Source organism: Camellia sinensis, chromosome 8, assembly GCF_055761805.1.
Source record: "Camellia sinensis isolate YWXY chromosome 8, ASM5576180v1, whole genome shotgun sequence".
Classification (NCBI taxonomy): Eukaryota; Viridiplantae; Streptophyta; class Magnoliopsida; order Ericales; family Theaceae; genus Camellia; species Camellia sinensis.
Window position 1 is genome coordinate 147,379,009 of NC_138968.1, and position 22,535 is coordinate 147,401,543.

The 22,535-nt window shown below is 38.1% G+C and overlaps 1 protein-coding gene and 1 pseudogene across 2 annotated transcripts; one reads left to right on the plus strand and one right to left on the minus strand.

The window, feature by feature from the left end:
- Positions 1–4,941: 4,941 nt before the first annotated feature.
- LOC114259576 (G-type lectin S-receptor-like serine/threonine-protein kinase SD2-5) lies at positions 4,942–6,370 on the minus strand. The gene is made up of 4 exons (XM_028199607.2): positions 6,304–6,370; positions 5,913–5,974; positions 5,629–5,824; positions 4,942–5,531 (listed from the first exon to the last, which is right to left on the minus strand). The coding sequence occupies exons 1-4, from the start codon at positions 6,368–6,370 to the stop codon at positions 4,942–4,944; spliced, it is 915 nt and encodes a 304-aa protein (XP_028055408.2).
- Positions 6,371–10,612: 4,242 nt separating this feature from the next.
- Positions 10,613–21,199, plus strand: LOC114259616 (G-type lectin S-receptor-like serine/threonine-protein kinase At2g19130; annotated as a pseudogene). The gene is made up of 3 exons (XR_014337194.1): positions 10,613–10,997; positions 18,777–19,233; positions 19,411–21,199. The product of XR_014337194.1 is annotated as a G-type lectin S-receptor-like serine/threonine-protein kinase At2g19130 (transcript).
- The last annotated feature ends 1,336 nt before the right edge of the window (positions 21,200–22,535 follow it).

Consider the following 22,535-nt stretch of genomic DNA (forward strand, 5'->3'; position numbering starts at 1 on the left):
TGGCTGGAGCCTTCAATTGAGCAAAACATCAACTCATCTGGCCGGAGTAAATCATCTCGGCTGAAACTTCAGAGTTGAGCAAATCATCAACTCATCTGGCCAGAGTAAATCATCTCCGCTGAAACTTCAGAGTTAAGCAAATCATCAACTCATCTGGCCGGAGTAAATCATCTCTGCTGAAACTTCAGAGTTGAGCAAATCATCAACTCACCTAGCCGGAGTACATCATTTCGGCTGAAACTTCAAAGTTGAGCAAATCATCAACTCACCTAGCCAGAGTAAATCATCTCGATTGAAACTTCAGAGTTGAGCAAATCATCAACTCACCTAGCCGGAGTACATCATCTCGGCTGAAACTTCAGAGTTGAGCAAATCATCAACTCATCTAGCCGGAGTAAATCATCTCGGCTGAAACTTCAAAGTTAAGCAAGTCATCAACTCATCTGACCGAAGTAAATCATCTCGGCGGAAACTTCAGAAATGAGCAAATCATCAACTCACCTAGCCGGAGTAAATCATCTTGGCTGAAACTTCAAAGTTGAGCAAGTCATCAACTCATCTAGCCGGAGTAAATCATCTCGGCGAAAATAGAAAAGTTCTTCAACAAAAGTAATTCACTTCTATTACATTGACAAAAAGGGTATTACATTCTGAAGTGAGGCAAAAAATTCCTTTGCACAAAAAGAAAACAAAAGCTAAAAGTAGTACAGTTCGAGGTTGGCTGCATTCCATGGCCAGGGTATATCTCTACCCTCCCAATCCTCCAAGCGGTATGCCCCCTTGCCGGCCAGACCGATTATCTTGTAGGGTCCTTTCTAATTTACCCCTAGTTTGCCTTCACCTGGCACCAGGGTATTGCCCATGACCTTCCTCAAAACCCAGTCGCCGTCTTATCCACTGCCACTGGGGTTGTCTTCGCGGTGGATACCGCTGCAACATCCTCTACTCGGATGTGCTCATTGATGCGCTGCATTAGTTGCCCCATGGACTTCGGCTGGCTCATTGTAAGCGAGTCCCTCAGCCCATGTCCGACCGGGAGACCGCGTTTATATTAGGTGATTGCCAGGTTGACCGATCAATCTAGGATCTCATTGAAGGTTTCCCAGTACCTAGAGTTGTATGCATTGAGGGTGTCACTCGACTCCATCTTGACACTAAGAAGGTGGTCCACTTCCTTTGGCATTTTCGCGTTGGTTTTGAAATGAATCACGAACGCTTCTGCCAACTGTTGCCACCTTTCGATGCTCTCCTCCAGCAGCTTCTCAAACCATTTCAAGCCCAACTCGCCCAAACTTGATAGAAAAATAAGGCACATGAGAGCGTCATTACGCCGGTGTCCGGCCATGATATGCCGGAAGTGGCTCACATGTATGTACGGATTGGTTTTTTCGTCATAAAGCATAAACTTGGGCTGGTGAGAGCTTGCTGAGAGCGGTATGGTTTCTATCCTTAGGGAGAAAGAAGTGGCGCTCAGCCTCGCCAAGTCTGCGTCTAGAGAAGGAAGCACAGCTAGGCGAGGCGGAGGCATTACGACCTCTTCACTGGCGCGACCTCCATATGATAACCGCTGGAACGCCGGCACTCTCTGAGCTTCTCGCCGGCGAGCCCGTTCTTTCAAGACTACCCGCAAATCCTCTGAACGAGCGGAATAAGAATATCTCGACGTCGTTGCCAGACGTGAGGGTTGATAGGTGCTGTCTTGCGCGCTGGACTTCTCTACGTGCGCATCGGAATCTCCAACCTTGTAACTTCTGGTGATTGAAATGAACGGAGTACGCCGCTGGCTCTGACTGCATAAACGGCGGGGTTGGGTGCGCTCACTGTGGTCTCCCACTCCAGCTACACCCTTCCCTTTGACATGCCTCTTAAGATCCTCCATCTCTGCCGCCATTCTCCGGATGACGGCGTCTTGGTCTCTCAGCTTGTGCTCTAGACGTCTGGCGTGTGATTCTCTCCGCCGCCGATGACCGTCTGGACTTCGCGAATGACCATAACTTCTTCCGCGCTTATCTCGCGCGTCTCTCGACTGTCCTCCTGGGAATGTCTCCAGGTCCGCCATTGGAGGGATGGCGGGATGTCCTTCTCTCCGTCTGCCTAACTCTGGAGTGACTCTATCGATGGCGGACAACAGAATCTCGTCGTTGTTCGCCATGGACGGCGATCAGATGAGCTGGGAAGACAAGGTTTTGTCTGAAAAGCTTCCCACAGACGGCGCCAATTGTGCGGGAAGCAAATATTCAGGCAAGCCCGCACTCCTTTCTTCCAAACTCCTGTCTGTCCAATCAACCTACGAGCACAACGGCGGTGAGCTACCCGGCGGTGTGTGGCCGGAAAACCCCTCTGACGATCAAGTTAGAACACACACACAGGGGATAGATAAAGAGAATGGGAGAGTGTTGAGTGTTTAGTGTATGTCTCACCAAATGTTCATCTGCTTAGCATGAGGGGCGCAGACTCACTTATATACCTTCTACGCCCCAAATCTACTCTCATCCGTCTCTCGACACGTGGTGCTGCTATCCCATCTGTCAGCACAAATCTTGCTGAACACCACCTAGCCAAACTGCCAGCCCACTCTACTGGGAGCTCGGCAGCCAGGCTGCATCTTCTCGGCTATCAACGACCGTGCTATGCAACTGGCCAGAGCACTCCCCTCGCCGCGCTTAATGAGGACCGAACTCGGCTGCATCCCGGCAGAGCCGAGCTCAAGACAGCTCATGCTGATTTGCCGTCGGCCTTCCTGCCGGGCTAACTCATGAACCCCGGTCCAACCACGCCTTTCCTGGTGCCGGACATCTCACTTGACTGGCCTCTATACCATGCAGCTATGTAGCTCGGTCCAACCACGCCTTGCCTTAACCGAGCAAATCCTTTCAGCACAGGACCGCGCTACCTCAGCCCAATCTTGTCCGGCCCAAATCTGTCCGGCCATTACCACGGCCCAATCCAGATCATAAATCTCCCTCTCAGAGGTATTTGTAATTTTTCAAACCACAAGGGACAATTTGTATTTTAAGCAAATCTTACGAGGTGTATTTGTAATTTACCTAAAGGAAAACAAAGATGAAAATTATAATAAAGAGACCGAAAAACGCTCCGAGTCTAGATACCAGTTTGATTACAAATTGATTATTGATTGCACTTTATATTGACCTTCATTGAGATGGTCTCTGTTAGTATATATAGAGCATTTTCTACTTGAATTTTCATTGGAAACATCACTTGAACAAAACAGAGCAGCTCTGTAGTAGAAACTACTTAAATAGGCTTGCTTGCAACTACTTCATGTCTATGTACTCATAGCATTTGACATGTCAGCCTCAACAATGAGGTAGGTAGCATTTTTTAGCTCTATGAGCTTGTGATGTTTTGAAGCTTTGCAGAACAAAGGAATAATTTCAGAACATTCAAGATTATGATGCTTATCTTTTATTTATCTGTTTAAAATAGCTTATTTGTATTGCTATTAGCCACTTTTGAGTAACTGCGGTCCAAACTTGCCATGCTATTGTACCATATCTACTGCAAACTAGTGGTGCCTAAGGCTAGGCGCTCTATTTAGGAGGGCCCTACTTACTATATATTCACTACTACACAATATATACATAAAAGAACTTATACTCAAAATAATTCTCAAAAAAAAAAAAAAAAAAAAAAGAGCAAAAAATCTCTCAGTAAATAAATAAAAATGATTAAATCTTAAATTATCAAACAAGAATAACACTTCATGAGTTATCTTAGACTATCAGTCAAATCATAAAGAGAGAAAACAACCTCACTTACTGGAGGACATTTACATTACACCTCTTCCATTCTCTGGTCAAGTCAAATAAATAAATAAAAGGCATTTTTATCAAAATTATTTTGATTGTAAAGGTTAGGGAAATTGTTAAGAATTTTAAATAAAAATTAAAAAAAACAATATTGCAAAGGGCCCCAATTATATTTTTCACGTTCATTCAAATAGGCTTGATCCGTGTAGTGCACAGTTTAGCCGTTGAACGCACAACAGTTTAGGCATTGATCTAATGCGCAGAATACATGTAAAAAAATGAGACAAGAAAAAAATTGCAAATCATATTTCAGTTTATCCATTTCTTGTTATAGATCAGTAGATTTCGAGAAAGCAGAGGGGGAAAAACATGGCAGTAGAATTTTTTGTTCATCATGTCACACTCTTTTTGTTTTCCCAGTCAAGCTTAAAGTGAGAAAAAAAAAATTGCACATTCTGCAGACTAACTGATGTACAAAATGCTTTCTTTTCCAGCAATTCAAGAGCATAACCCTTTAACCAAATTAATTAGTCATAAAATGGCTCCAAATTTGTCCAAAATGTAAGCTGGCTTTGTTCCTTCTTAAAACTTAATTTATTCTATGACACATCATTTGGAGAATAAAGTTTGAACCATAACCCACTAATTTGATGTTCTCTTGTTTTACTTGAATCATGAGAAACTCTCATACTCTCACAAAATATCTATCTACTTCACCTTCACTATGGAACTTGAAAATGTTTGAATTAAAACTATGGGAAATCTAATCTTGCTCACTATATTCATGTGGTTTTGTATGTGCTATGGAAATGATGATAGAAGAACTTCAAGAAACAGAGTGGGCAAATATTATTGAGAGAGTTGAAATTTTATCAACTCTACCTAAAACACCATTAATCCCGGTATCATGGATTGTGATTTACACAAATAAAAATCTTTGATTATAGTTCACTACATAAGAAATGGAATACAAAAACTTTAAAACAATCAGCTGTAATTTGCTCGTTGGAGTCTACTTTATTTACCTTGGTCCTGATAAAGCTGATAATAAAGTAGCAACACCAATGGCATCTCCTTGGTGACCAGCAGCTGTAATTGGTCTTGGCGCTACAGGAGTTGTGAAATTATAATCCAAATTGTTTTGAACACCCACTGAACCCTCCAAGACCTAAACCACCACCGACATGGAAGGCCTCTTGGAAAAATCATTTTGTAGACACCACACAGCAACCCTCATCATCTCAACAACTTCTGTTCTATGTGTTTGCATGTCGTTATTGTATTTATCAATAATATTTAGAAATTGTTCCTCTTCTGCTTTCCTCTTAAAAAGATCTAGCAGATGCATATCTTCCTCAGGCTGAGACCTATCCAAATTTTTGCGCCCACACAACATTTCCAAAACCATGACACCAAAGCTATGAAAATCTACTTTCTCGGTGATAATTAAGGTCAACCATTTTGGAGCCAAATAGCCTGGTGTTCCTCTCATCATTGTTATAACTTGGCTTTGGTCCTTATCAATTAGTTTTGACAATCCAAAATCAAAAATTTCCACATTGAAGTCTTCATCTAAGAGGATGTTTTGGGGTTTGATTTCCAAGTGAAATATCTTTTGCCTACATTCCTCATGGAGATAAGTTAGTCTCTTGACTATATCCATGATGATCTTCCTTTTGGATTTCCACCCAAGAGTGAGCGACTGGTACCTTTGGAAGATCCATGTATCCAAGGGTCCATTAGACATATACTCATAAACTAGAAGTCGATATGATTTTTCAACACAAAATCCAATTAATCTCACCAAATTGACGTGGTGAATGCTGTCTATTGTTTCAACTTCAGCTAACCTGACCAAAACCATTGAGACGCTTCACCGCTACTTTGGTGCCATTGCTTAATGTCCCTTGAAACACTGACGCAAATCCTCCTTCCCCAAGCTTATCGTTGAAATTGCTTGTTATGGCTCTCAATTCTTCGTAAGAAAATTTTGTAGGCATTCCTGGTACTTGATCGACAAAGAACTCATCAAAATCCTCAGACTCTTGTTTCTTTTTGAAAAAGAAAATGAAAGAGGAAACCACAAAAAATGCAACAAAAAAAGTTTCGAGAATGGAACCTAGTATGATCTTGACTTGCCTTGATTTCCTTTGAAGAGAATTTATTGCTGAAGGAATAGGATTCTGTGTAGTCAGAGATTTCTGCACTTTAAGAAATACAGTAGCGGTCTCATGCGTTGTTCCCTTGTTACTTATAAGAGAAAAGACTTCAGAGAATAATAAGCAACCTTGCTTTGAATCATTTTCCAAAATATGTACAAAGAAAGCTAGTTTGCATGAAGAGATTTCAAGCAACTCATTTTGCAATCCTCTAATGCTAATTTTTCATCCTCTAATGCTAATTTTTCATCCAAGTATTTGTCATGTAACTAGTATTCTTAAGCTCCAAAAGGGTGTGATATTGAGAATGGTCGCAAGAAATGGGTGTAACAGCGGAACATCCAAGGTTGGGTTGCTTATAATTTATTTGCCTGAAAGTGCTGCTGCCAGTGGCTTCCTCAAGACAATTGCACTGTCCATTTGAAGAACAGATACCATAATTGCCACACGGCATGGGATATTGTTGACACCATAAATAGTAATATTATTATTATTATTATTATTGTAGGACACGTGTCACTTTTTTGATCAATCAAAAGTTAAGAGAAGTTACAAAGTCAGTGGTCTTGCATGGTGGAACATGAAAGACAAAGTGAAAGAAGTTAAAGCACATGTGAAGAATATAATGGACAAAGTGACTTAGTGGAAGACATGGAGGGATATGTGGCATTGTAGGAATGAAGGTGGAAGAGTGGATAGTTTTAGGTGGTTATTGGGTAGTTATTGCTGGAAGTTTTTTTTCCTATAACTAGCCATTGATGGCTACATGGGGACCCAAACTCAGATCCAGAAACCAGTTTATTTACTTTACATTTTCTAGTCTTTTACATTTCCAGTCCTTTACTTTCCTGTACTGCACGTCAAATTCTTAGAGGTTGTTTCAAGTTAGTCTGTCGCTGTAAACCCCTTCGAAACTGTGAAAGTGCGAAGGTACAATTGTAAACTCTTGTTTACTTAATGAAATTTGATTTTTAACACTGTTTCTTCCTCTTTCTTGTACTCTTGGTGATTAGTTCTTATGAATTTTCTCCTAAAATAAGCCACCAGTAAAAGTGTTTTTCAGTGAGGCTAAAAAAACTTCGAAGCAAACGTCTGTTAATTGGTTGGCACTTAATATTTCTGTAAGGACTTATTGATCCTTACTGGCACGCTTAAATTACATTTTTAACATTCGAAAGCCAAAAAAGCCAACATTTATTTTTGGCACGCCCAGTGGGACTACCATTGTAATGGCTAGGCGTAGAAGACAAGGACAAAATGAGGGCCTTGAAGAAAGCATAGAAGAAGAAATGACAAACAAATTGCATTTTGCCATTCAAATTTGTCAATTTGAAATATATTGGCGTGAAAGAAAAATTTTGTATCTTCAAGAAGAGATCCATTTTCTTGATGAAGAAAATTTCCAAGTTGTTTCTTCATTACCATATTATTTGGTAGAAGTAAAAATACACTATTTAATTGGAGTAATTCATCAACTTGATATAGAAATTTGCCAATGGAAACATGATCAACCATTCTTGTTAATTCTTTAAGCATTGAATTTTGTGGCATTTTTTAACATGGTCAATCCCCCTAAAATGCACAAGAAAAATTCAACCAAGCACATTCATCACTTAGAAGTGTAATAGAAAGAACATTTGGGGTTTGGAAAGTAAGATGGCCGATGATAAAGAATATCCCACCAAACTACAAGTGGTCAACCCAAGTCAAACTTGTTTGTGCAATAATGATAATTCATAATTTCATCCGACGAAGTGAGTTCTGCGCTATTGCATTTGACTCTTACGATAGATTCACGGATTATGTGCCTAATGAAGAGGAAGGATCTTCGTCTCAACAAGCACGCCATGAAAATGATGTTGCATGTGATGACAACGAGATAAAAGTGAAGAGACATAATATTTGTATGTCAATTTGTAGATGAAATTAGGAATTCTTTAAATATCTAGGAAGTTTTATTTTTCTTATCTTAATAGTAACTTATTGTATTTTTATTGCAATGACATTTTTTTTTGTTCTCTTGTGAACTCAATATTATTAAAAAAAATAAAGATAAAAAAATTGAGGTAATGTAAAAATGCACTAAATTAGGTACTAATTAATCAACTTCCATTAATGAAATAACTTTTTCAAAATTTAAAGTAAAGAAAATGACAAAATTATAATTTTTATGTTCTTAAGGGCAAAAATAACAATTACACAGCAAAAAGCTACTTTACAGCTTATTTACTAAACACTACTCTGCTGTTTAAATGTATAATCCCACAGCTACACTAAATAGGTTACCAACTTATGCTCATAACTATGAATTATAATTTGTTAAGTTATAATTTATAATCACTCTCCTACAATTCTACCAAATAGGCTTAGGGGCTTAAACCATATGCCTTGTCATCATCAGAGCAAGGGCCTACCTTTGCTTGTACGAGTGAAAACAAAGCCAAGTGCATAAAAAATGGCCACATGTTACAAATTACTTCAAATTTCACTCATTTGATTTTTCCACTGTTGAAGAGTCCACTTTGATTTGTGATTTTTTGTCCTGGCTGTTTTTGAATAATAAATTTAGATAGAAATTTAGAAAAGAAAAAGGAAATAAAAAAAAAATTAATTTATATTTCATTCATGTCTCCATTGCATTGCCTTTTTCTCTCCCTATGTAAATCTTTATTCAAATTCATGATCAAAACATAAGTTTCACATACCTAAACCCAAAAATGATTTCTCATAAGCTTGTAATCGTAAAAAACAATCACGATGTGAGGACTCGCAAATGTGAGGACTCTAATGCGATGTTTTGGATCTTTGAATGTTATAGATCTTTGAATGTCTTTCGAGAGAGAAACGAAGTTATTTATATACAATTATTTTTTTATTGCTTATCAAATTTATTTATTCTTGATAAATATTTATTCTTTTTTTTTTCTTTCATAACCAATTAAACCAAAGAAAAAAATAAAATAAAATTTTCACTTCATTTTCTTTTCTTACACGGAAAGTTCACGTTACCTCCTCATACCTATCAAACGTGTGTTATTTGTCCCTCAACTTTCCTAAGCTATTAATAATATTAATTTACTTCACTCTCGAATTGTTAAGAAGGTTAATATTTTTTACGGAATACTATACCTGGCACACATGCTATTAATTGATGGTATTGATTCACTTTTAAGGAGACAAATATTCAGATATAATTTATTAAAAAAAAAAAATACAGCCAATTGTTTTTGATTTTTTTTAATTAAAACACAAAATATAATTAATTTTAGCAAAATACTATATTGGGATATAATTAAATTAGGGACAAAATAGATCTTGAGTTTTTAATTGTATCAATTTAAACTCTAATATTTTTATTTTCTTTCAATTTAAATCATTTGTCCTTTTTTGTTAAGTACAATCGATAGAAAAAGAGTATTTTAGTTATTATATTCAATGCAAGTATACATAAAATATTTAAAATATCATTTTTCATTGAATTTACTTAACGAAAATAGACAAATAGTTTAAATTGAAAATAAATAAAAATTTTGGGTTTTAAAATGACAAAATTAAGAACTCAAGTTTCTTTTTTATTTTTTTTTATTGTAATTTTTTCATTAAATTAAGTAAATCATAAGGACAAATAATTTGTGTGAAGGCAGGTGTGATATTCCGTAAAAAGTTTAAATTGCAGACCTAAACAAAAACCTATGGGAACTTCCCAATCTGTGCAGGTAATTTTCCAAACATTCATGCATCTATCAATCTATTCTTCTTTATAGATTTAAAAAAAGAAAAAAACACTTTCAGAATCTCCCTATACAGCCTAAAAATACTTCAAATCCACGCCGAATTAATGCAAAAGGTGATTGAGGGAGGAATAGTAATATTTTCACTATGTTGAATTTATTAAAAAACAATAATAATTAATTTCCAAAAAAAAAAGTTTTGAGTTCTGTTTTTTTTTTTTTTTTTTCCAAAATAGACTAGTCTAGAAAGTTTACAACAATTGAATTTGTAGAGGATGAAAAATCAATAAATCGTATACAAATCTTCTATTTTATATTCTTTTTTGTCCTATTAGGCACCTAGACACAATCAGCATTGTGAGAAGATTTTTCTGTTTTTCAAATAACAGAAACATCTTCTTGCAAGCCAAAGTTGAAACAATTTGATTTTTTGTCATGAAACAATTTGATTTTTTGTCATGAAATACTAATCAACAAGTTTAAAAATATTAAAAAAAAAAATGTATTACTTTTCTTCTAGGACATTGTTCCAACTCTTTTTTAAGGCACAAGATTTTTTTTTTTTTTTTTTTTGTTACAGGGAAATCCTCCCACCCTCCCGCAGGTCCAAGGCAGCGCCCCATGAGGAGATCATCAGGGTGTCCTGTTGTCTGTTCCGAGTAAGAGACTATAACCTGGAAGCTTGTCCCGACCTCCCAAGGCAAGCTTCGATTAAGTCAGGACTCGCACAGCAAGGGAGCATTAAACCCACACCAAGTAGCTGATTAGACATCCTTGAGTTCCAACCTCCTACAAGATCGTATTACTCTTGAGAGTGTTTGAAATCGAACTTTTTAGTGTAAGAACTGTGTGACTTGTTTTGCTCTATCCTCACCAAGCCCAGTGAAGATTACTTGTAAAGAGCACAGCCAACATAATTTTATGCTTGTGTTCTTTTAATACATCAATCACATCCAATTCTTTGGTGCAACTCTGTGCAAAAATGAGTCCCATATGTAGAATTCAATGGCTCTTTCTTTGTGTTGTGCCCTTATTCATTCTATCTTTCAATACCCATTACTCAAAAGGATCAGATGGTACCAATACCATCCATGCTGGACAGCCTCTCTCTAGGAACCAAACAATAACCTCCCAAGGTGGAGTCTTTGAACCGGGCTTCTTCACGCCAGGTAACTCTCAAAACTACTACGTAGGCATATGGTACAAAAAGCTACCAAACAAAACAGTAGTTTGGGTAGCAAACAGAGTCCAACCCATTTCAAATCTATCTTCGTCACAATTAAAACTGTCACAAGATGGAAATTTAGTCCTGTTGGATACACCTCTTTATTGGAGTGTGGGACCTAATTGATTTTGGAAAAAGAGTTTAATTTGGTTTAGTATTAATTATAATATATTTTTATATATTATAGTTAATTTGTGGAGACCCAATCCAATTTGGAAACAACTAAGGTTTGATAATAAACCCTAAATTCACAATATATTTATTGGGTATTGTTTTTTCCCAAGAGACAAGTACGGCAACGGCATGCACTTTTCTTGGTGAGATAGTGCTTCGGGTTTATTGATTTGTGGAGCAGAAACAAATTGATTTTGTGCATCTTTGTTTTGGTGCTTTGGTGAAGTTGATTTGGGTTGTTATTTTGGGTCTTCTACAACTTTGGTTCTGAAGATTTTAGTTTATCTATTTGGTGAGGTCTTTCCTCTTTATTTATTTGTGATTATTTAGAATTCACCTAAGGGTGGTTTGTGAGACCATTCGTGTCTCGTTTGTAATCGTTTGAAAACTTATTTGGTTGATAGTGGAATCGGATTTCGATCCCGTGGACATACCTCACATTGAGGGAACCACGTAAAAATTCTTGTGTTACCTTTGATTTAATTTTTCCGCATTAGTTTTTATTCTCATTGATTGATTTACTTGTGGGGAATCACATATTTTCCCTAACAACTGGTATCAGAGCTTACGGTTTATTTGGATTTATTTACTTGTGTAAATCAATGGAGGGGAATGTAGGTCGTATGTCTAGTTTCAATGGAAGCAATTGGGCAACTTGGAAAACTAAAATAGAGGACCTATTATTTTGTAAAGATTTGTATAGACCCATTGAGGGTGATAGTACAAACCCGAGGGTATGAAAGATGATGAATGGAATAGGCTTAATCGAAAAGCCGTTGGTGTTATCCGTCAATGGATTGGTGACAGTGTGTTTCATCATGTTGCTACTGAAACTTCAGCACATGATTTATGAAAAAAATTAGAAGGCCTTTATGATAGGAAATCAGCCACAAATAAAGCTTTTCTGTTTCGTAAGCTGGTTAATTTAAAATATAAAGAGGGCAGCCCTATTCCGGAACATCTGAATGAAATAAAGAGTATTGTTAACCAACTTGCTTCTATAAAAATTCTTTTTGATGATGAGTTGCAGGCTTTGATGCTACTTAGTTCTTTGCCCGAAAGTTGGGAGACTTTGGTTGTGACGGTTAGTAATTCGGCACCTAATGGAGTTGTCACAATGGGCCAAGTCACTAGTAGCTTGTTGAATGAAGAAGCTAGAAGAAAATCAGCAGGTTCCTCTCATTCGGAAGCATTTATTGTGAGAGGCCGAAGCAAAACAAGGGGGAGGAGTAAGACTCCTCATGGTCGTGATCAAAGCCGTGACAAATCAAAAGATGATTCTTTTTCAAAGAAAGACATTGAGTGCTATCATTGCCATGAGAAACTGTAACAACCCTCATACTGTTTACCGACTTATGACTGATTGATTACCGATAACCATCGATTATCGTTAAACTGAATTGATTATGACTGATAATTGAACTGATTAAAGTACTGAACTGACTGACTGAAATTGGAAACCGAATTGATTGAGTATATGTTAGTTAAATTGCATTCTATCTGTTTGACTGTATGATTATCTGTTCATGCTTATATGTTTAAACTGCTAATTGAAGGCCTTATCGGCGGCCGAATTAAAAACCGATTGATGTTTTATGATCCTCATAATTAATGTAATTTTATGGTATAATTATCTGAAAACCGATTAGGTATGATTAAATTAGATTAAAATAAGCCAATTAAAGAGTTTGACGTAATTACACTTTTGCCATCTAGTGAGGCCTTTGTTTACTCATATTTGAGCCTTGTGTATGCTTTATCAAAACATTTCTTCAGCCATATTTTGAGCACACCACCGAACTAGAGAGAGAGGAAGTGAGAGAGTGGAATTGTTCTAGAGAATTGGCTTGAAAGGCTTGAAGAGATCATAGGAGATTTGCCTAATTGGACTCCTAAACCTTGAATACAAGCTCTAGGTAAGGATTTTATCTTCTCATTCTTGTGTTTGAACTGGTTCTTGCATGGTTCATGTCTAGTTGTAGAGCTAAGTCATGAATTGGTCCATTAATGGTGAATTGAAGCTCAATCTTTGCATGCATATTAGTATTGTTGGATTTTGAGTTGAGTTCATGGCAAAAGGTTACATGCATGTTCATAATTTTGTAATGGTCCATGTTTTCACCATGTTTTGAAAAGAATTGGCTCCTTAGAGCATCACATTGGAGCTTCAAAATGGTTTGAATCCATGCATGTTGCATGTTCATATTGTTCTTGAAATTGGTTTGAAATTGGGTTTGAATAAAACACCCTTGGGCTTTGATTTCTCAAATTGAGTTTTGAACCATGTTTAACTATGAGTTCACATGTGTTTTCTGGAAATTTAGCCCAAGAGGTCGAGTTTTGATGCTTTTGAACTTGGTTTTGAGCTTGGAGGTGCAATCTGGGTTTTCCAGATTTCGCACTTCCGCTCGAGCGGGGGAAATGCCGCTCGAGCGTGGAATCCGAGCATCCAGCATCTCTCTGCACTATTTTACAGTCCGCTCGAGCGGAGGATTGGGCGCTCGAGCGGAGTCTTGTCTCAAGCTCGAGTGGGCGTCGAGCGGAGATTTCACCCATCTAGTACTTTTACAGTACGCTCGAGCGGGTAAGTTTACGCTCAAGCGTGTACCTTTGTTGCGTGACCGCTCGAGCGGGGGAAACATGCGCTCGAGCGGGACCCTATTTTTCTGAAAATGCTTTTAAATGTACATCTTTGCATCCTCATTCCATTCTAGGCATTCTTAGGCCTAGTTTAAGGCATCTTGTTGAGGATATAGATGTAGAACACACCGAGGCATTAGGAATTAAGTTATTACCGTTCCCAATTGGGTAGCTTAGTGTGTGTTCACCGTTCCCAATTGGGTAGCTTAGTGTGTGTTCAATCTGTTAACTGTGTAGGGTTGGCGACTGGGGAGACACGCTTTAGCATACTGTAGCCCAAACTCTGTGAGTAACAATTGTGTAAAGATATGTTCAACTGATATCTTTTGAATATTGAACTGAACTGTTTACTGAACTGATATTACTGAATGAATGTATGTCCTTTATTTCTGAACTGTACTGTGGCATCCTTAGTACTTACTGTTTACTGTTACTGTTACTGTTACAGAGATCTCTGTCGGTTCCCTCGTGGAGCCACTACTGTTTACTGACTGATGGCCATCATTACTGTTCGGTCTTTTAAGACCTACTGTTACTGTTATGCTAATGGATGTACCACATATGACTGTTTACTGTACTGAACAACTGAAATACTGATTGAATTGAACTGTTTTCATTACCGTAAGGACATTCATTCTAAACCTCTTTACGTATTATGTTATTCACTGGGCTTTAGCTCACTGTTTATATATATATGTAGGTGCTCAGCCACCAGATCGGAGCTAGGAGCGTGGGTTAGACTCCAGTTTTGTCAAGCCAGCCTTTGTGCCTCACTGCGAGGTTCCGAGTTGCCATGCTATGGCTTTGGGGTGTTTTGTTTGTTTTCCCCCCGTCTGTCTCCATACTGTTTGGATTACTGTATAGACTGTCAGTTGCTAACTGTACTGTTATCAAGGGATTAGGTCCCTGTACTGTGTGACTGTAAATTTTGTATGGACTGTACTGTTTGTATATGTATGAATGCATGAAAAATCTTTTTGGCATACAGACTGTCACAGCTCATTGGACATTGTTTAATTACTGTATTGGCTTCCGCCAGGCCCTGTACTCTGCTTTACTGTATTACTGTTCAGCAGGCCTTCGGTAATCTCGGATTACTGGCCGGTTACGGTGCTAAACCCATAGGGCCGGGTTTGGGTCGTGACAGAAACGGCACATGAAACAGGAATGCCGAAAGCTCAAGAACAAAGAGAAAAGGCGTGACAAAAGTGTGGATAAGAAGTAAGAAGACACAACGATAGTTACTACCGATGATCTCATGGTCGTTTGTGAAGATGATTGTATCAATTTTGTAGGCCAAGAGAGCAATTGGGTGATTAATTCGGGTGCTTCTTTTCATGTGACTTCTCGAGTTGATTTCTTCACTACCTACACCAAAGGAGATTATGGTTCTGTTCGAATGGGTAATGAAGGTTTGTCCAAGATTATTGGCATGGGTAATGCTTGCTTGGAAACAAATTTGGGCTGCAAGTTGTTGCTTAAAGATGTGAGGCATGTTCACGACATTCGCCTCAATTTGATCTCTACTGGGAAGCTAGATGATGAAGGCTTCAATAACAAATTTGGTGATGGAATATGGAAGCTCACAAAGGGTTCTTTGGTGGTGGCTAAGTGCAAGAAGACTCATATACTTTATTCGATGCAAGGAAAAATTTGTAAAGGTGTTGTCAATGCACTTGAAGATGATACTTCTACCGAATTGTGGCACAAGCGGCTTGGCCACATGAGTGAAAAGGGGCTGCAAGTATTGTTTAAGAAAGAGCTTCTACACGGTTTGAAAGGTACATATCTCAAAACTTGTGTTCATTGTTTGGCGGGTAAACAACATAGAATTTCTTTTCATAAAAATGTTGCTTCTAGAAAAGAAAATATTTTGGAGTTGATTCATTCGGATGTTTGTGGTCCTTTAAAAGTTAGAACACGTGGTGGTGCACTTTATTTTGTTACTTTCATTGATGATTATTCAAGAAAAGTTTGGGCTTTTCTACTAAAAACTAAAGATCAAGTTCTAGAAGTATTTAAGCATTTTCAGGCCATGGTTGAAAGAGAAACAGGGTAGAAATTGAAGTGCATCCGATCAGACAATGGTGGTGAATACATTGGGCCATTTGATGAGTATTGTCGCAGCCAAGGTATTCGGCACCAAAAGACAGTTAAGAAGACTCCTCAACAAAATGGCGTTGCCGAGAGGATGAACCGCACCATTGTGGAAAGAACAAGGTGTTTGCTTTCATGAGCTAAATTGCCAAGATCTTTTTGGGGTGAGGCATTGAAGACAGCGGTTGACGTGATCAATTTGTTTCCTTCCTATCCTTTGAATGGTGATGTTCCTGAAAAAGTTTGGACCGGTAAAGATGTGTCTTATGAGCACTTGAGAGTGTTTGGTTGCCGAGCTTTTGTTCACATTTCAAAAGATGAGAGGCCCAAGCTTGATAGCAAGTCAAGACAATGTATTTTTTTTGGCTATGGGCGTGATGAATTCGGGTATAGATTGTGGGATCCGGTTGACAAGAAAATTATTCGAAGCCGTGATGTTGTGTTTCTTGAAGACCAAACAATTGAAGACTTTGGCAAAGGTGATCAACCGGAGCCAAAAACTAGTGATCTCATTGACATAGATCCATCTCGTTCATCTTCAGTTGATAATGAAAATGGGGGAGATGTGCAGCCACCTATTGAAGATGTAGATGATGATGCTAATTCTAATGAAGTTGAGCCAGAAATTGAGGAAGAGCATCCAACTCAAGAACCGCCACCACAACTTGAGTTAAGAAAATCTACAAGGGATCGACAACCTTCAAGAAAGTATCCTCTCAATGAATTTGTGTTGATTTTCGATCAAGGGGAGCCTAAGAGCTACCAAGAAGCAATTAAGCATGCAAAGAAAGGTGATTGGAAAAAGGCTATGGACGAGGAGATGAATTCCTTGTTTGAAAACCAGACTTATGATTTAGTGAAGTTGCCTAAAGGGAGGAAAATTTTGAAAAATAAGTGGGTTTTCAAATTGAAGAATGATGGCAAGAATCTGAGGTACAAGGCACGTGTTGTTGTGAAAGGCTTTGGGCAAAAGAAAGGTATTGATTTTGATCAAATTTTCTCGCTAGTTGTGAAGATGTCTTCCATTCGGGTTGTACTTGGCATGGCTGCAAGTATGAACCTTGAAGTTGAGCAACTTGATGTGAAGACTGCATTTCTTCATGGTGATCTTGAAGAAGAAATTTACATGGAGCAACCGGAAGGTTTTGCGGAAAAAGGGAAAGAGAAATTTGTTTGCAAATTGAAGAAAAGTTTGTATGGTCTCAAGCAAGCCCCACGGCAATGGTACAAAAAAATTGACTCTTTCATGATGAATAATAGTTTTTCTAAAACCACTTCGGACCATTATGTGTTTGTGAAAAATTTTCCGGATGGTAAATTTATTATTCTTTTGCTTTATGTTGATGACATGTTAATTGTGGGTCAAGATTCTACCATGATTAATAAGTTGAAGTTAGAGTTGAGTAAATCTTTTGCTATGAAAGATTTGGGACCGGCAAAGCAAATACTTGGTATGAAAATTGTTCGTGAGCACAAAGAGGGGCTGATTTGGTTGTCTCAAGAAAGCTACATTGAGAAAGTTCTTGAGAGGTTCAATATGGATAAAGCGAAGCCGGTTGGTTGTCCACTTGCGGGTCACTTCAAACTTAGTTCGAATCAATGTCCTATAAGTGAGAAAGACAAAGAAGAGATGTTGAAAGTTCCTTATGCTTCAGCAGTTGGTTCTTTGATGTACGCCATGGTTTGGACAAGGCCGGATATTGCTCACACCGTTGGTGTGGTGAGTCAGTTTCTCTCTAATCCGGGTAAAGAACATTGGGCAGCGGTAAAATGGATTCTATGGTATCTTCGAGGGACTTCGAAGGTATGTTTGTGTTTTGGAGATGGTAAGCTGGTGCTTGATGGGTTCACAGATTTTGACATGGCCGGTGATATTGATTATAGGAAATCTACTTCGGGGTATTTGATGACTTTTGCAGGGGGAGCTGTGGCATGGCAATCTAAATTACAAAAATGTGTTGCTCTCTCAACTACCGAAGCTGAATTTATTGCCATTACGGAAGCTTGCAAAGAAGAGTTATGGTTAAAGAAATTTTTGCAAGAGTTGGGTTTGAAGCAAGAAAAGTATGTGCTTTATTGTGATAGTCAAAGTGCCATTCATTTGAGTAAAAATTCTACTTTTCATTCAAGATCGAAACACGTTGATGTGAGATACCATTGGATTCGTGATGTGTTAGATTCGAAATTGTTACAACTCGAAAAGGTTCACACAGATGATAATATTTCAGATATGTTGACAAAGACTTTGTCGAGGGACAAACACTTAAAGTGTCGAACTTTGGCGGGTATGGTTGATTTCTCCACCTAAGTCGGTAGGGGGAGAATTGTTGGGTATACCTCTTTATTGGAGTGTGGGACCCAATTGGTTTTGGAAAAAGAGTTTAATTTGGTTTAGTATTAATTATAATATATTTTTATATATTATATTTAATTTGTGGAGACCCAATCCAATTTAGAAACAACTAAGGTTTGATAATAAACCCTAGATTCACAATATATTTATTGGGTATTGTTTTTTCCCAAGAGACAAGTACGGCAGCAGCATATACTTTTCTTGGTGAGATAGTGCTTCGGGTCTATTGATTTGTGGCGCAGAAACAAATTGATTTTGTGCATCTTTGTTTAGGTGCTTTAGTGAAGCTGATTTGGATTGTTATTTTGGGTCTTCTACAACTTTGGTTCTGAAGATTTTGGTTTATCTATTTGGTGAGGTCTTTCCTCTTTATTTATCTGTGATTATATGGAATTTACCTAAGGGTGGTTTGTGAGACCATTCGTGTCTCGTTTGTAATCGTTTGGAAACTTATTTGGTTGATAGTGGAATCGGATTTCGATCCTGTGGACGTACCTCACATTGAGAGAATCACGTAAAAATTCTTGTGTTGCCTTTGATTTAATTTTTCCGTATTAGTTTTTTATTCCCATTGATTGATTTACTTGTGGGGAATCACATATTTTCCCTAACAAGTCCTACTAGACCAGTTCAAGAATCAAATTTGGTTGACAAATTCGATTTCAAAATCGGCTAACTTAACCGTGGCCATGCTTCTTGACAATGGAAATTTCATTGTTAGAGACAAATTGGATTCCTCTAATGTGATATGGCAGAGTTTTGACTACCCAACTGACATGTGGCTCCCCGGTGGGAAAGTTGGATACAATAAACTCAAAAATGAAAAACAAGCTCTAACTTCTTGGAAAAATTCAGAAAATCCATCACCAAGTCTGTTCTTTTTGGAGGTGGAGCCAAATTCAAGTCGTATATTGCTTTGGAATGTGTCTAAGCCGTATTGGACTAGTGGGGTATGGAGTAGGAAAGATTTTAGCTTTTTTACTAAGATACAATTGGACCATTACACAAAAAATGTCACATATGTTAACAATACATATGCTAACAATACAAATGAGAGCTATTTTACATACAGCAATGCTAGGTATCATGAAAAGTCTTTTATGAAAATGATCATGAAAGATTTGTGACCTTTGAATTACACTTAGAATAAAGCACTACACATTAATCAAGGTAATTTAAGGGTCACAAATCTTTCATGATCATTTTCATGAAAAAAATTTCATGATCCCTAACATTTCTCTTTTATATACGATGCCAGTGACCCTACTGCTCTCACTAGATTTGCGCTCGATGTGAATGGACAATTCAAACAATTTGTTTGGGGAAAGGACTTCCCATGGTTTAGTGCATTCTGGATGAAACCACTGCAACAATGCACAGTCTATGCTTTTTGTGGTGCATTTGGTAGTTGTAACCAAAATGTACTGATTTGCACTTGCATTGAAGGATTTGAACCGAGGACTCAAGCATATTGGGAATTGGGGGATCACTCAGGTGGGTGTGTGAGGAAAATTCCTCTACAGTGTGAAAACAAAGGAAATGACAAATTTTCTGCGGTGCCAAACATCGGTTTTCCTGTGAATTCAGAGTTGATAACAGTTGAGAACATTGATGAATGTGAATTAGCTTGCTTGAGAAATTGTTCATGCAGTGCTTATGCTTATGATAATAGGTGTTTGATTTTGGGAGGTGATTTGTTCAATCTACGACAACTCTCATCAGATAATAAAAGTGAAAGAGATTTTCATGTTGGAGTAGCCGCATCCCAGCTGGTTAGAACTGAAGCTAAGGCTAAGGCGAAGAGAAACGCTTCTTTGATTGTTTTTGGAGCAACTTGTGGTTTCTTCTGTTTCTTTGGCAGTGTCTTGGTAGTCATCTGGTGGAAGAGACAGAGAGACACTACTGGTACTTTGGAGAAAGTTGATGATTCTTTGGCGGTGTTCAAGTATCGTGACATACGAATTGCAACGAAGAACTTCTCAGAAAAGCTTGGAGAAGGTGGTTTTGGTACAGTTTTCAAAGAAACACTGCCCAATTCAATCGTTGTAGCAGTAAAAAGGCTAAATAGTTTGAAGTAAGGAGAGAAGCAGTTTCGCGCAGAAGCAAGCACCATTGGGGTGATCCAACACATCAACCTTGTTCGCCTTCGGGGTTTCTGCATACAAGGTACAAAAAGATTTCTAGTTTATGATTGCATGTCCAATGGTTCTCTAGAGTCTCACTTGTTTAAAAAAGACAACATTAATGTCTTAGACTGGAAAACAAGGTACAATATCTCAGTTGGGACTGCTAGAGGCTTGACTTACCTCCATGAGAAATGCAGAGATTGCATCATACATTGTGATATTAAGCCCGAAAACATTTTACTGGATGCTGAATACAACCCAAAAGTGGTTGATTTCGGGCTTGCTAAGCTTGTCGGAGAGAGAGATTAGTCGGGTTTTGACAACAATGAGAGGAACACGAGGCTATCTTGCACCAGAATGGATATCAGGTGAAGCAATCACGCCAAAAATCGATGTTTTTAGCTATGGAATGTTGTTATTTGAGATTATATCAGGAAGGAGAAACAGTGACATAGTAGATTATAAAATGGGTCGGTACTTTCCATTTTTAGTGGCAATGAAAATGAAGGAAAGCGAGGAATTAGTCATGAGCTTGTTGGATTACAGGTTGGAAGGCAACGGTGATGTCGAAGATGAAGAGGTGATTAGAGCTTGCAAAGTTGCTGCTTGGTGCATTCAAGACGATGAGAAGGATAGACCAAGTCTGGCACAAGTACTCCAAATTCTCGAAGAAATTTTAGAGGTGGGTATGCCTCCGATTCCACATTTTCTCCAAGGATTGGCAGATGATCCATTGGAACCATGCTCTTCTTTGAGGACGGTTCAACCCTGCTTTCTTGAGTTTATAATAGGATGCTAAGTATGAATGTTTTTGGGTTGTGAAGAAAGGCAAACCCTTTTTCTGTGTTCCTCCTGTATTGTTGAATTTTAATAAACTAGTGTTTTCTAAAAGATGAACAGAAAATTGAAAATAAAAACACAACCAAACAACAGACTGGAGTGTTCTATTGTTGATAAATGTTGTTTCTAAAACCTTATTTAATTAAGTATACATAAACAAAAGTGCCAAAATTTTGTTAATACGGCATCGGTACCAATAAACATATATAACATTGAATTAGTATAATTGAATATAGTCACACTGTTGGCTTTTTGGCTTTTCGAAGGGTATTTTGTAAATGTGAGCGTGCCAGCAAGGATCAATCAGTCCTTACAGAAATTGTGATTGCCAACCAATTATCAGACGATTGTATTTTAGTTCTTTCAGCCTCAATGAAGAGGACTTTTACTGGTGGCTTGACTTAGGAGAAATTAAGAGAAATAACAATTAATATGAAGAACAATGGAAGTATTTCATAAAAATGAAAAACTTACAATAGTCCAAACTCAGCCTCGAAGAGGTTTACAACAACAGTCCACTTGAATCTACTTGAGACTACTCCTATGAATTGAAGTGCAGTGCAGATATGTAAAGTGCAGGTATTGAAAGTACAGGAATGTAAAACTGGAAAGTAAAATATGAAATAAGGACTGGTATGTATGATCTGAGTTCCGTCCCTTTTCCTGGGGGTCTCTCTGCTATTTATACTTGTCAAAGATGACCTTCGAACTGCTCTTCGAACCGTCGAACTGCTCCTCCATGATCGCTGATCATGTTGCCTTAGAAGTAGCTCCATTATGCCACCATTTGCAGTTAGGCTTCCCTCCTGTATTTGAATTTGAATATGAGTAACCGTTGAAGCCACGTCACCTTGCGTTTCTTTACTGATCCAATGTTGCTCAGACCATGTGATAACCAATTATCATCACCACGTGTACGATCAGGATTGGAGACTTAAATTATTTTCCAATAATACCCTTATTCTGCCACGTGTCGGATTGTAACTGGCTTTTACAAAATATATAGCTAACATTACCCCCTGCACTAATATACCCAATACTTGGTGATATTAGTGGACCAAGAAGCTTTTCCCGCGCTTTTGGATCGTGTATGGAATTCATCTCCAGGAAACATAACCGTCACCTATTTGATGATTATTTGCATTAATTCCCTTTTGATTCTGTTGAATATCCCAACACCTTAGTATTCGAACAGACCATGGCTAAACCAACTCCCCTTTCTACTGATCAAGCATACGAAGAGTCATTGGGTAATGCTGATCCCCCTCGAAAGAACCTCCACGCATTCATTAGCCACCTTTATCCACCTTCCTATATTCAGGTTATGGATGCCTTTGCAAATTATCATCCTTTGGACCACGAATATATTGCCCTTAAGACTTCGATTCGACAAACTACAGCCATAGATACAAGAAGT